General features: G+C 56.0%; 3 protein-coding genes across 4 annotated transcripts; 1 reads left to right on the top strand and 2 right to left on the bottom strand.

Annotated features, from left to right (window-relative positions):
• Nucleotides 1-701: 701 nt before the first annotated feature.
• Nucleotides 702-5,227, bottom strand: MARCHF9 (membrane associated ring-CH-type finger 9). The gene is made up of 4 exons (XM_038549511.1): nucleotides 4,871-5,227; nucleotides 3,714-3,869; nucleotides 2,803-2,995; nucleotides 702-2,538 (listed from the first exon to the last, which is right to left on the bottom strand). Exons 1-4 carry the CDS (start codon nucleotides 5,225-5,227, stop codon nucleotides 2,204-2,206), a joined length of 1,041 nt encoding a protein of 346 aa, XP_038405439.1. The 3' UTR covers nucleotides 702-2,203.
• Nucleotides 5,228-8,172: 2,945 nt separating this feature from the next.
• CDK4 (cyclin dependent kinase 4) lies at nucleotides 8,173-11,126 on the top strand. Its single transcript, XM_038549816.1, has 8 exons — nucleotides 8,173-8,373; nucleotides 8,846-9,082; nucleotides 9,216-9,351; nucleotides 9,468-9,635; nucleotides 9,770-9,879; nucleotides 10,140-10,190; nucleotides 10,336-10,471; nucleotides 10,714-11,126. The coding sequence occupies exons 2-8, from the start codon at nucleotides 8,865-8,867 to the stop codon at nucleotides 10,804-10,806; spliced, it is 912 nt and encodes a 303-aa protein (XP_038405744.1). The 5' UTR covers nucleotides 8,173-8,373; nucleotides 8,846-8,864; the 3' UTR covers nucleotides 10,807-11,126.
• A 161-nt stretch (nucleotides 11,127-11,287) lies between these two features.
• On the bottom strand, nucleotides 11,288-13,956 carry TSPAN31 (tetraspanin 31). 2 transcript variants are annotated; one of them, XM_038549817.1, is made up of 6 exons: nucleotides 13,732-13,941; nucleotides 13,082-13,249; nucleotides 12,733-12,813; nucleotides 12,346-12,477; nucleotides 11,921-12,034; nucleotides 11,288-11,822 (listed from the first exon to the last, which is right to left on the bottom strand). In XM_038549817.1, the coding sequence occupies exons 1-6, from the start codon at nucleotides 13,792-13,794 to the stop codon at nucleotides 11,748-11,750; spliced, it is 633 nt and encodes a 210-aa protein (XP_038405745.1). In that variant the 5' UTR covers nucleotides 13,795-13,941; the 3' UTR covers nucleotides 11,288-11,747. The 2 variants fall into 2 exon arrangements, with proteins under 2 accessions (XP_038405745.1, XP_038405746.1); XM_038549818.1 differs by lacking the exon at nucleotides 12,346-12,477 and having other exon boundaries at nucleotides 13,732-13,956.
• Nucleotides 13,957-14,424: the final 468 nt, after the last annotated feature.

Raw genomic sequence — 14,424 nt, 5'->3', positions numbered from 1 at the left:
CTCCAGTGGTACTGAAAGGGAGGGAAACATTACCGTCTCGCTTGGCTCTCGCTTGGCCTAGTTTTAGGACCCAAAGTGGAACTGGAGAGGGTGTATTTCTGTATGTATGTTCTTCGGTATGTCTAAGCTTCCATGGAGGGCCTCATGAGGGACAGTCCAGGGTTGGCACAAGAAACCCCAACCATGTCAGACCTACCTGTCCTATTTGCCAGGACAGATACTGGTGGTCACTATGATTTGCTGTCTCCCTTCTAGCCCCTACCCGCTATTTTGTGAATAGCGAAACAGGAAAGTCTAGCCCTTCAGTCTTCCCAAGTGGAGAATGTGGAGGGTTGTCTCTCTGGGGAAACAATCTCTCACTGGAAAAAAAAAATGGGGCGCTTGGCCTCTACCCCCTCTCTTTGATCTCCTCAGAGGTTAGAGGGGATACACTTCAATACTTCCAGGTGATTCAAACCCGAGTCTTGCTTCAATGCGAACATTTCCAGGCGAGTCTGGGTGCCAGCACCATGGACAGCAGCCAAGACCCCCCCCCCCCCCCCTTTTAGAGAAGGAGGGGGAGGACCACTTCTAGGACAAGGATGTGTGACCTTTAGCAGAGAAGCATTTCCCCCAAAACGTCCCCAGAGAGGAGGCAGAGCAGAACCTTCCTGAGAAAATGACCGATAATAGGAAAGGCATCTGGATCTGACTTAACAATGTATGAAGTAATTATTTTAATTGCTGATGAATAGTTCACTTAAAAGACACCATCATTCATATAATACACAGCCCCGAGGCCTCAGGAGAAAGGGAGCAGGCCTCAGGCTGACCCACGTTTTAACCAGTCCTTCCCAAACCCTTGCTCTATGAACAGCCCTCTACACTGCTGCCTCCAAGCACAATACCTTCCAGTTAATACCACTAAGCTGGGGCACAGGATCAGACCTGTGGCCCTCAACTGCCATAGGAGCAGCTTAAGCTGGGGTTGGAGATTCATAACATTGGGACATTCTGTCTGTCTCACTCCAAATGAGTCCAAATTCATTTCACACCACTTCCCTGGGGGAGCACATTACCTGGGAAGGACGACTAGAACCCACAAGAACCCCAGAGCACGAAGGATTGTTCCATCCTCCCCCCCAACCCCCAGTGTTGGGGGTGGGGGTTGGAGGAGCTCTCATTTTTGCCAATAACCACCATCCTTCACATTTGCAATATCCATTTCCCCTCATATTTCCATATCTATAATGACACTCAACACAAATTTTCCAAGGCTCTGTGCAACTCCAGATGAAAAAACACATTCTGGAATTTGTTAACCAGCTACTATTTGAAATAAATGGACCATCAACTAGTCTAGAAATCTTTTTACGCTCTCACTAATTTTCTTTGCAATGGTATTCAACCTGTCCCTCATTTATCCTCATTCCAACCCTATGAGGTAGACAGGAAAACCACTGGCGGCGGAGAGATCTTTTTCTTTCTAAATCACACAACTTGCAGGTGGCAGGTCCACCCCTTAGATACCTCTGAGCACTGCCACCTAGCAGCCAATGTGAATTATTCGCCAGCAAGTGGGAGTTACACCTCCAACTCAGAACCACTGCTGCATTTGGGATTTGAAACCTCTGCAGAGAAACCTCCCCACACCTCCCAACCCTCCAGAAAAACCCCAGATGAGAAAGGAGTCTCCACGTGCATATAAATGATTCTTTATGCCCTCCCCCCATGCAATGGGGGGTGGAGCAGGGGGAGGTGCCCCCCCCGCCCTCATGCAGGGAACGGGAGGTCAATGTATACTAGTCTTATTGCCAGCTGCCCTGTGGCCATGGGGTGGGGAATGGAGGGTCTACAATCCCTTTCTTCTGGCATTGGTCCCCCTTCACCAAGTCACCATGGTGGAGCTGGGGGGCTGGAGGCCCTAGGAGCTGAGGTAAGGACGGTTCTCTAGGGAAGAAAAGATGTTCTCCCCACCTGCCCACTGACTGCCCCAGGATGAGTGTGAGGAGCTATCGGCGGGGGCTGGAATGTCATCCAGGTGTCTCTACCCAATGGGTAGTAGAGGCCAGACAATGTCTCCAGCTTGAGGCTGCCCACAGAGATCCTCAGTGGCAGGGGCAGGGTGCCCCAAACACCTTGTCCTGGTGGTACCTCCAGCAGCCATGACAGCATATTTCTGGCCAATGCATCGACTCAAGATCCCTGCTCCTGGAATTCAGTTTCACACCGTGGTGACCCTCATGACAACCTCTCGGCCAGAATGGGAACTGGAACGGGCATCTGGTGGCCGCAGCTGTCCAAGGAGGTGCAGGATTGTGTAACCACAGCGCTGAGGCAAGAGCGTCCGCATGCGCCGGGCAGCCGGGGGGCGGCTGGTGGCCCCAGAGGGGGGGCCCGTCCGTGAGGTCCTGGGGCCCGGCTTCCCCGCCGTCCCTCCCCCTGCATCTCCTCCTATGTCCTTGGTCTTGTCATAATTCAGGACCTTCCATTGCTGGTTCACTGCCTGCCAGCGCTTGAAGATGCGGTAGACAGAGGAGCCTTCGTGGACGATGAGGCCTGAGCAAAAGGGATAAGAAATCCAGAGTCACCTGCTGCCCAGACCAGACCTAGGCTGGAGGTACTTAAGTGAGTATTTCTCCAGAGTGAGGAGCTAGGGTATGCAAAGGGCCCAAAAAAGCAGGGAAGGGAGGGGCACCAAGATAGCCCTAAAGGCTCCCAATGGTAGAAAATGTGGCTATGGAGCTGAGGGAATGGGCAGGGAAGGTTTGTGTGAGTTGGAGGAAAATGCTTAGCAAGTAAGGGGGAGAGAGGTGCCCTTACCTATGCAGACGACATCCATGAAGCCATACATGCCGTAGCAGATCTGAAAGAGCAGATCCTGCCGTTGCCACTTGGCTGAAGGGCTGAGTGAGGACCAGATGAGCCAGGAGATGCTGGCAACGAGGAAGAGAGAGCCCAGAACTATGGCTGCAATCTGGACCTTCTCAATGACCGTCAGGGAGATGGCCTGCCACTGTGTGGGAGAAAGAGCTCCAAAAGGTCATAGAAAGAGAAGAAGGGCCAGCTGATGAGTGGCCCTCAAGAGGAAGATGCTCCAGAGCCTTCCTGAAACCCTTCAGGCAAGATTAGCAATCTGTCTCCTCTATGTCCTGATCAAACCTAGTAGAGAGCCCCCCCCCCTTTTTTTAATAGAGCACTTTCACATTGTTTGAGACCATTTGTCTGTCCTGTTTTAGAAAGGCAGGATCAGGCAAGTGCTCTGAACCCAGACCATCTAGGTTTGAATTCCAAATCCAAACTCCATCACTTATGGGCTGAGTAACTTTGGGCAAGTTTTTACGCTTCTTTGTGCATCAGTGTCCTCATCTTTAAGATGGAGATAATAATGGCACATAGCTAATAGGATTATTACAAAAATTAAATCAGTTATTATACACCAAGAGTGTAACATATAGAAAATACTACGTTTGCTACCATCATCATCATCACCATCATATTATCATCTTCTGCTTTTTTACTGTCTCAGTGCCTAGAACAGTGCCTGAAATACAGGTGGCATCCAATAAATGTGAATACATGAAGGAAGGGAGGATTTACAGGCAGACAGGCTGTGGTAATGGTGGGGAGGGTAACTTTGAGAAAAGATTAACTGGATGATGGGCTCCCTGGAGAGTCCCTGAATCTGACTGCTGCCTTTGCCCAGGTCTGGAAGTTCTCTCCCTGTACCTCACCTGCAGCGGGTTCTTGGTGCTGATCGCCAGGACCTGGTACTTGAAGTAGCAGAGCTCACAGCTCCAGGAGCCCCTCTCGCTGATCCAGCGGATGAGGCAGGGCTGGTGTGTGCAGCGCACTGAGCCGTCGCAGCGGCAGGGGCTCAGGAGCTCCCCCTGGAGGAAGAGTGAGGAGGGTCCCTGTCAGCTGTCACCGCCCGGCTCCAAGAGAGGGAAACCTCTCCAGGTCATTCTCCAACATTAAAAAAAAAAAAAAAAAAAACTCAGGACTTTCACCCAAAATAGGGCAAGAGGCTAAGGCCGCAGCAAAAAAGAAAAAAGAGCTCAAGGTAAACTTCCCTGACCAAATAGACGAAGTATAAAAAGAAATGAGGTGGGGTGGGGGGAGGACTGGGTCTCCTCCTTTCCTAAAATTTGGGGAGGATGCTCTCTAAGCTTCCCAAATGGAAGGCCACCCCTTGGCATCTGGAGGGGCAGGAGGGTCAGAGCTTCTGAGCCATGCCTTCCTCCTCCCTCCCATCGCTACCAACTATTTCACAGATGTGGTGCAGACCGGGATGGGTTATTGTCCTCAGTCTCCAAGTAGCAAAAAGGGGGAGAGATCCTGGGCGTGGGGACGGAGGGTGTTCCCCTTTAATCGAGGAATGATTTCGCACGATACTGGTACACCCCCGCCCCCCCCCCCCCAGCACTATGGCGGGACAACTTTGTCCATAACATTTAAACAAAGAGTACTCTCTGGAATGAGATGGAAAGTTACGGAATGGGAAGCGAGGAAAAGTGCCCCACGGAGAGAAACACTGAGCGAGGCAAGGGCGCCAGCACGGCCCTGCCTTCCGGGGGGGCAGAGGCACCCCGGCCACCCGAGTGGGGGCCCCTCGGCCCGCCGAGGCCCCGCGCGGGGGAAGCGCGGCAGAAGGCGGGCGGTCTCCGTCCGTGGGCGGCGGGATCCGAAGCCCCCGCGGGAGGAAGCCCCGCCCCCCGCGACCCGCGACCCGCCGCCACCCCCGCCCAGCGTGCGCTCCCGGGAGCCCCGGCCGGTCCCCCACCGCGCCAGGTGCCGGGGCCGGGCGGGCCCGCCCCGCCCCCCCGGCCCCGCCCCCCGCCCCAGGTGCGCCCAGGTGCGCCCCCCCCGCGGCCCCGCGCCCGGGCCTGACCTGCTCGGGGCCCTGGAAGCAGATTCGGCACTGGGGGGTCCGCAGCCCGCTGTCCAGGCTGCTGCTGAGCGACAGGGCGTCCAGCGCGCCCGGGGGCGGCGGCGGCGGCGCGGGCGGCGGCGGGGGTCCGGCCCGCGGCTCCTTGTCGCCGGCCAGGCCCCGGGCCCGCGGCTCCGACCCGTAGTACTCCTCTTCGTCGCCGTCGCCGTCCCGGGCCGAGCAGCCGGCGAAGGGCGCCCAGCCGCAGCCGCCCCCCCCGCCCCCCCGGGGCTGCGGCTCGGCCCGGGGCCGCCCCCCGCCCGTCAGCACCAGCAGCTTCAGCTCGTTCAGGAACATGCGGAGCCGGGACTTGAGCATCGTCCGGGCGCCGGGGGCGGGGGCGGGGGGCGGCGGGGGGAAGGGAGGCGCCGGGCCGGGAAGGGGCGCGCGCCGGAGGGCCGAGCGCCGCCGGGGTCTCGGTTCACTGCGGCCGCGGCCGGGGCTCGGCGGCTGGCGGCCCGGGGGCGGCGGGGCGGGCAGCCATGGCCCGGGCAGGGGGCGGGGGGCTCACGGGGCCGCGCCCCACGGGTCCGGGTCCGGCGCGGGCCGGGCCCCCGGGGTGACGCGCCCCGGGCCTCCTGCGGCGGGGCCGCCCCCCATCGCCGTGCTGCTGGGCGCAGGCCCGCGCGGCTTCCCGGCTCCGGCTCGGCTCGGCCCGTGCGCTCGGCGGTGGCAAATGGCGGCTCCTTCCGGCGGCGGCGGCGGCGGAGACCCCCCCGGAGCGGCGGGCGGGCGGGGCGGGCGGGGCGGGCGCCGGGGAGCCGGTGAGGGATGGAGGGAGGGGCGGGGCGGGGAGCGGGCGAGGAGCAGGGGCCGCGGCTGCGCATCCCCGCCCTGCCCCGCACGAGCAGGTGTCCCCGGGGGCGGGGGCGAGTGTGCGAGCCGGGGAGGGCGGGGGGAGGGGAGTGGCCAAGGAAGGGGGGTGTGCACCCGGGTGGGAGAATAGGTGTGGGGCGGGGGTGGGGAGCCGGTGAGGATGGAAGGTGAGCGGTCAAAGACACAGGTGCACGGGGGGGGGGGGGGGGGGACAAGCTTGTGCAACATGGGAGTGTGCAAAAGAGCTATGCAGGGGTCTGAGGTGTGAGGAAGATAAGAGATGGACTCAAGCAATAAACACTTTATACAAAAGACCGACAAGTGTGCACGGCGTGGGACACTGGAAAACAGATGTGTGTAAGGCATGTAATCAGATTGTGTGAAAAACAGAAATGTGTAATTGTAACGTGTGAGGGAGGTGAGAGAGCAAGGGAGACAAGACTGCTACGGGGATGAGAGTGTCTTGCCTGGTACTCTCCTGCCCCACCACACTGCATTGAAGTGACTAACACACACACACACAGCTCTCTGGTTTTGCTTTTATGGAGGCCTTGACCCTGAGAACCAGTTCTAGCCCCTCATCACATTATTTCTGCCTTACAGTTATATCCTCCCCTTCCAACGCTGAGGGAAAAGGGATTCCAGAGGAGCCCTTTGGGTCAAACACACTGGAAAAAAATTAATTAGTGAAAAAGTAATTAACAGGAGAGGGAGGGTATGGAACCAGGGATAGACTGCCAAACTAAGTCTCCTCAATAAAAGTGATTAAGGAGAGTAATGCTTTTATGAGTATTCAAATGTTTTGGGTGGATGGATGAATGAATCAGAAAGGGGGCTGGAACCCAAGGAAACAACACAGAGGAGGACTTCTATTCCAAAGACAGTCGGCTGCGGAAAGTGGAGCTGACGGGGACCCTGCTTGACAGACTCAGACACTTTGCCTGCCAGAAGGCTTATAAACCAACCAGTCCCCGCAAGAGAGCCAATAAAACAGCGACCTCAGAAGCCCCTTTGCCAGTTTAGACCTTGAGGTTTTTCTTTCTAGTGTTCCAGCTGCCCTTGCCAGCAGGGCCCAGAGCTACAACTATCAGAATGCAAAGAGGGCGAATCTGTACTGACTTGTATTCCATTTTGTCCTAGAACGTGGTTTATAGTCATCTCGAGCCTGAGCTCTTACATCCTCCACTAGATGGTTAAGGAGAATAGAAGTTAAGGTGGAAGGAGTGGCAAATAGAGTCATGAAATGATTTTAGACAGGTTGTCCCGAACGAGATACTGATCTCTTCCCTCCTTACTCTCATTCCCCTAAAGGGCTAGGAAATAAGGAAAGTCAGAGGAACCTGTCTATTGTCGACCTAAGTGTCTGTGAGCAGAAGCAATTTGGGAAAGTCCAAGTTCTGGGCGGGAGCAAGGACTAAGAAAGCTCGCACCGGGGGAAAGAGGGAAGCAGAACGACCCCAAACAAGGAGTCACAGGGTTTGTGGAAGAGCACAAATCATTCTCACGCAGTGCTGAGGTCCAAGGTGGTGGTGGAGGTAACCTCCCTGCACACGCTCACTCCTGTATCTGTCCATCTGTACACAATGTGTAAAATACCCACACATACACAAACGCGCATATCATTGCCTCTCCCTGTTGCAAAGAACCTTGCAGGTTAAGTGTTTCTGTCTCTTGCTCATTGGTAATTTCTCCGCCAGAAAGCACCGTCTTATTTTAACGCTCCCTGGAAGAGGTGGAAGTTGGAAAGATGGGAGGGCATCACCTTGACACTCCTCCGGTTGGGTCACTGCATTAGTGTGCCTTCCGTCAGTCCGTTAGTGCTGGCTGTGCCCTGAGATGGGTATTGTCCCCACCGGGGGCTACGTCTTTCCAGACAGCCCCATCACTCCTTTAAAGGGCCAGCGACTGAGACACCGGAAAAAAAAAACCCGCATGCACACAGGAAGCGAGCACTCGGTAAAAATTTGTTGAATGAGCCAATGAATGAAACAAAGACACAAACGAGACCAGGTCTCCCCGCGGCAGTGAGGCCGAAAGGCTCCAGCGCCCGTCCCGCCCCCGCCTCGTCTCCAGCTCCCTGACCGCCGCGCACAGAGGGAGGCGCGGAGCGAGGAGCGAGCGCCAGAAGCGCTCAGGCGCGGCCTGCAGCTCGGCCCTGGAGCCGGGTGGCCCGGGTTGCCATGGCACCGCCCTGGACTCCACCCTCCCCCGTCTCCCCGCACCCCCGCCGGGTCTGGCAGTCGGTCACGTGCCCCGCCGCGTAGCCACACCTCTGCTCCTCCGAGCGGAGTCGGGCGGTCACGTGTGATAGCAACAGATCACGTGGCCGCCGTCGCCCCGCCTGCCCTCTCCCCTCCCCGCCCGCTTCCCGGCCGAGGCCGCTCTGGCCGCCCCTCTGCGCACGCGCGGCTCGTCACGTGGCCCGAACGTCCGGCTTTCGCCCCGCCCCGCCAGTTTCCGCGCGCCTCTTTGGCAGCTGGTCACATGGTGAGGGTGGGGGTGCGGGGGCCGCTCTAGCTTGCGGCCTGTCTATGGTCGGGCCCGGAGCGTCCAGCTGCCCCGGACAGAGCTCCTGTGTATGGCGCCGCAGGCTCTGGCTCCGGGGCCCCGATAACGGGCCGCCCCCGCAGCACCCGGCGCCGAGTGAGGTGAGCGTGGCGCCTTCCCGGGGACGGGACCGCTGTCGCCCTCGCGTCTGCCTACGCGGGCAGGTTACGGGAGGGTCGCTCGAGGGCGGGAAGTGCGGCCCGCGCAAAGTTCCTTTGTGGTCAGCTGGGATGTAATGGTAGGGACGGATGTCGAGTCTTCGATGCAGGGGGTGTGTCGTGTGCGGTCTGCCCCGTGCGGGGCGCGACGGCCCGTCCCCGAGGAAGAGGAATTCTTTCTTTGAGGGATTCACGTTTATATTTAAGGCGTGGGTTAAATAACCCCCCCTGGCGGGGTTGGGGTTAGAGCCATTGTGTCAGCTGAGGAGCCAGCCTCACGGAACTGGGGAGAGGGACGGGGTGGTGGAGGGGGGGTCTTTGTGATGCCTTGTGGGGGAGTCACCTCGTTGCGGCAGGCTCATACCACCTGAACTCTTGAGGGATTTTCGGTGGCAGGAGGCTTTTGTGATTGTAGGGTCTTCTCTGATCCGAGAATGGCTACTCCTCGGTACGAGCCAGTGGCTGAGATTGGGGTTGGTGCCTATGGAACGGTGTACAAGGCCCGTGATCCGCACAGCGGCCACTTCGTGGCCCTCAAGAGCGTTAGAGTCCCTAATGGAGGAGGTGCCGGAGGGGGCCTTCCCATCAGCACAGTTCGTGAAGTGGCATTGCTGAGGCGGCTGGAGGCTTTTGAGCATCCCAACGTTGTCCGGTGAGAAGGTGGGGGGTGGGGAGTGGGTAGTAAAGGGGAAAAGACAACTTGTAGGTGGGGATTCTGGGGAAATGGGGAAGGCCGCATCGGGTCCAGAGGGATTGATCAGTGAGTGACCACTTGTTCTGGCCAGGCTAATGGACGTCTGCGCCACTGCCCGAACCGACCGGGAGACCAAAGTGACCCTGGTGTTTGAGCACGTGGACCAAGACCTGAGAACGTACCTGGACAAGGCACCCCCACCGGGCTTGCCAGTGGAGACCATCAAGGTGAGTAGGGTGGGTGGACACTGAGGAGTAGATTGAGACCTTTGTGGCAGAACCTGCTGTGATTTCAGGTATGGTGCCTAGTTCCAGGTCCTCTGTTCTTCCCCCTTCTAAACCAGGATCTGATGCGCCAGTTTCTAAGAGGCCTAGATTTCCTTCATGCCAACTGCATCGTTCACCGAGACCTGAAGCCCGAGAACATTCTGGTGACCAGTGGTGGGACAGTCAAGCTGGCTGACTTTGGCCTGGCCAGAATCTACAGCTACCAGATGGCACTTACGCCTGTGGTCAGTAGCAAGAGGGGAGTAGGAGAGGGGTTGACCGTAGCAGTTGAGAAGTCGGGCACTTTGTGACTTTAGTCAACCAGTTATGGTTCATGGTAACCCATGGGGTCTTCATCCACTTTTCTTGTTCCTATTAGGTTGTTACACTCTGGTATCGTGCTCCAGAAGTTCTTCTGCAGTCTACGTATGCAACACCCGTGGACATGTGGAGTGTCGGCTGTATCTTCGCAGAGATGTTTCGTCGCAAGTATGGGACCCAAGCATCCTGAACTATTTTGAGTTTCCCAAACCAAATCTCTTAGTCATAGATCACATCCATTTCCTGCCCAATCTTTCACTTAAGTATTGTTGACTGTTCTGTCCCTAACCAGAAACTCTGAAATGTCCCAAAGTTAGGAACTTCACATCCCTGTATTCCCCCACACTCTCTGTTTTGAGCCATTACCTACCAGTAATTATTCCACTACTGTATCTTTGGACATGACTTCTGTGTTTTTTCCACCTTAGGCCTCTCTTCTGTGGAAACTCTGAAGCTGACCAGTTAGGCAAAATCTTTGAGTAAGTGACCAGCATGAGGGGAGAAAAAAAAAACTTTCCATTCCAAATCTTTTTTCTGCTGAGCCCCACATGGCAGTTGGCTCTGCCCCTGGAGATGTGGGCTAGAGAAAGACCCTCTTGACCAGAGCTCTCCTGTTCCCCATAGTCTGATCGGGCTGCCCCCAGAGGATGACTGGCCCCGAGATGTGTCTCTGCCCCGAGGAGCCTTTTCCCCTAGAGGGCCCCGTCCAGTACAGACAGTGGTACCTGAGATGGAGGAGTCTGGAGCACAGCTGCTGCTGGTACTGGGCGTGGGCACGGGCACAGGCTGAGGATGGGGTGGAAGACCGAGCACTAGCATTGCGGTTACTAAGACTTGGTTGGTGGATGGGCTAGTTTTTACTGGCGCCAGTGAATAGGCCATCCATAAAGAGGGATGTAGAAAATAGCCCATCCTAGGTATTGTTGGGGGTGAGCGGAAGTCTTTTTCTTTTTTTTTTTGTTTTGTCTTCATGACCTTTTGATCTTTGCCTCCCCTTCTCAGGAGATGCTGACTTTTAACCCACACAAGCGAATCTCTGCCTTCCGAGCCCTGCAGCACTCTTATCTACAAAAGGCAGAAGGTAACCCAGAGTGAGCAGTGGAATGGCTGCAACGGTAGCAAGAGGAGAGAAGCTGTCTTTTCTCTTCCTTTGAACACTTGAGTGGAGAGCTCCCCAAACTAAGAAGGCAGTCTTGACCTTCATCTCTGAGGCTGTGGAAACAACTCCCACTTTTTACAGAGAATATTTTGCTGCCTTAATGACATTCCCTTTCCACCTCTCCTTTTGAGGCTTATCCTTCTCCTGCCCCCTCCTCCCCATTTTCATACACCAAGGGGGTATGTCCCTTGTTCTCCCCTTTCTATCTTGATATTGGGATCTTTTTTATACAGGAAAAACAAAACAAAGAAATATGGTCTTTTTTTTTTTGTTTGTTTCTTCCTCTGATGGGTATTGCCATTTAGGGACTTGGAAAAATCATTCGTAGAATCTGAAAACATTCTCCCTAGGTCCTAGGGCCTATGTAGGCAATTGGAGCCCCTCAACTGGCAAGAGAAGAAAAGGCACTTAAGTTGCTTCTTTGAATACGGAGCTTAAGTGGCTTTTATTTTTATATTCACTGAACTTCCCCAAACTGGGTCTTGCTTATTGTAAGAAAGTGGTTTTTTTTTTTCCCTGATTCCGTCCCTGATTTACCCTTGGAGCCAGGCCACAATGTATCGAGTTGGTCTAGCATGTGGAAGGGAAAAGGGAAACAGAGCCAGGAAGGACTCCAACCCCATATCCCACTTCATGCGCTCCCAGGAGCTTCTCATATCCACTTAGGGAGAGAGGGAGGAAGTTCTTTATTCCTTACGATCTTGTCCCCACTAAACATGTCAAGGCACACAGCCTGGCTGTTCAGTCCTTTTGGGATGTGTGGCAAAGGGCCTTTCCTTTTTCTCAAACAAAAAGGGCTACAGACCCTACGTTTTCCCTAAGGGAGGAAGAAAAGCTTAGGGAGAACAGAGAGCAAAAGTCAGAAGGGTCCAGAGTCTCATAGAAAGGCACTGGGGTTAGCTCGAGGATCCTTCTGATTCCGAAATCTCATTGCTAGCCAAACACCAAGAATCTGTTAAAAAAAACAAAGGGAAAGGGATTATCAGCGATTCCGAATCTCTGGAGCTAAGACAGAGAAAGGGTATGTATGAGAGAACTGAAGAACATTACCTCTGTAAAGCTAAAGAAGAGTCCAACACCCCCCAGGATTTTCAGTGCTTCATCTGAATGCTTGAGGAACTTTTCTCCACACATCTGGCATGTGGAGCTCCGGCTCTTGCAGATCTAAGGGGAAAAAAAGTGTGTGTTTGGAGGATGCAAAGTTTTCAGGCTGCCCTATCCCAACACCTATGGTGAAGGGCCCCGGAAATTCTTTTCTCATTTCTTATCAGCATCCTACAGACTGAAATCTCAACTTCACTAATTCTTTAACCTTTGTATCCCCCCCCCCCCTTCCCCTACCAACACACAGCTCCAATGCAAGAGAGCTGCTAGAGAAGTCAAGCACATTCAGACTCTTAAATCTGCCAATTTGGCACTGTCCTTAACTAGCTTTCCTGCCTTCCTGCCCCTGCCCCGCCTCTGCACCAACTCACTGCAGTGCAGAAAGCATAATCCTGTTGATACAGGGTTGTAAGGTTGAACAAGCCACAACAATCAAAACTTCTTTCCAGTTCATCCCTGGTGTTGTTGCTCATGACCCACCAAGAAGCATTGATGACATCTGTCTGGAAAATAGGCAGAGGGAAATTACTGGATGCTGCTAACCTTAAGAATGCCCCTACATCCTGACCTCAGTTAAAGTGCCTCATTTCCCTATCCCAGCAAAGGCAGTCTACATCCCTCGGAAACAAAGTAGTATCATGCAGAAAATGATACAAACCCACCTTGGGTTCTGGAAGTAGTAGGCCCACTAAAAGGTACAGACTGAAAGGAGGGAGTTGGGAGGATAGAGAAAAGTACTTAAGAGGGCATCCACTTACCTGTTTGCTTCGGTTAATAGCCAGACATGAACAAGAGATTCCAAACTGGAAGATGAAGACCAAACCAAGGATGATCATATACTGAGAGGAAGAGTTACAGGAAAAAAGGATCCTAGATTCCTTTATGTTGCACCCATAATAACCACCTGATCTCACCCGTTCATAGCACTTACATAGCCATGCTAGTTGAAAACGAAATCCTCAGCTCTTGTTTCATGAAGTGTGGTAAAGGGCAGGGCAGGGAGACCTGTTCCCCCCAAGTCCCTCAAGTCTACACTTCCTAGAACATTTCTAGCCAATTCGGCCCCCCCTGGAGGCCCAGGTCCCCCATCACTTAAGGTCAGGATACAAAGAAGAGCAGGACTTGGTGGTGGTTGACAGCACCCACCAGTCCAGCCACGGCGATGAGAAGAAGGAAGACCCCCACGGCAATGACTCCTCCGATGATGTGGATGCTGGACACCAGGCCCAGGCCCTTCCCCCAAGCAGCCACTCCAATGAGCAACAAGCCCACCAGCTGCAGGAAGCAGAGCGGGTTACATCTCCAGAGAACCCCAGCGCGCAGCGCGGCCGAAAGTCACACGGGGGTTCTTGAGATCGGGGTGTGTGTGAACTACGGGGAGGAGGTGTATGCGCCCACCGTTGGCGTGGCTGCGATGGGGGGCAGCAGGGATAGTAGAGCCTAAGAATATAAACACGGGGCCTTTGGCTTCCCCCATCGCTACTATTGTGGGAGAAACCCTCACGGGAGGGGAGGGACTGATGGGCCCTCAGGCCCACCGTCTTCAGCTCACCCCCCACCCACACCCCCCCTCGGGTCACCGGAAGTCTCCCCTCTTCCCACGGAAGTCCCCCGGAATCCCCTCTTCGCCGGAAGTCCTCGGGAATCTTCCCGGAACCCCGGCGCACCCCTCTTCCCGCCGGAAGTCCCCCGGAGGTCCTCCGCGCCCGTCTCCGCCCTGCGGCGCCCCCGCCCCGCCCCCGCCCCCGCCGCCTCACCATGTAGACCACGTTGAGAGCGCACAGCGCATTTTTGGAGCAGGCGAAGCCACCGCAAACCATCTCCCCGGCTCTGGGGACCCAGGCGGTCCCAAGGACTCGGGGGGAGGGTCCTGGGGACCGTCTTCTTGGGCCCCGGCAGCTTCTGTCTCTTTAAATCGAGTCCCGCCAAGCCCCGTCCTGTGCGCCTGCCCCGTCCCACCCCTGCGCCTGGATTGGCGGGGCTCGGGGCTAATCCGCGGCGCCGGCGCCTGGGTGCCCGCCGGCCGGCCCCGCCTCGCGGCTCTTTATTGGACGAAGCTTAAAGCCGGGGTAGGGCTCGCATCGGCTCTCCTGGCGGCTCTCCTGGGGACCGGAGCCTAAACTTCAAGACCCCGGATTGAAAGCGGAGCTTTGTGCGGCCGCCGGGGGAGGAGGCGCGGGAGAGAACCCGTGGAGGCGGGAGAAGGGGCGGCTGCGAGGGCCGCGGCAGGCTCCCCGCGCCCCGCCCCTGCCCCGCGGTGACCTCACGGTGACGCCATCGTTGGTCGTCATCGCATCACACTCGGGAGCACCCAGAGGAACAGACAGCGAGCTGTTTAGCCGGGCCACCGAGGCCCTGGGTTGGGCACAGCAACATCCAGCAAATCGCCACACATTGCAGGTGTGTTCCCTAGTGCACATGTTCTCTCCCGTATCCCCCCCCCCCCCCCC

This window comes from Canis lupus, chromosome 10, assembly GCF_011100685.1.
Source record: "Canis lupus familiaris isolate Mischka breed German Shepherd chromosome 10, alternate assembly UU_Cfam_GSD_1.0, whole genome shotgun sequence".
Classification (NCBI taxonomy): Eukaryota; Metazoa; Chordata; class Mammalia; order Carnivora; family Canidae; genus Canis; species Canis lupus.
This window is presented reverse-complemented; position numbering and strand designations above follow the sequence as displayed.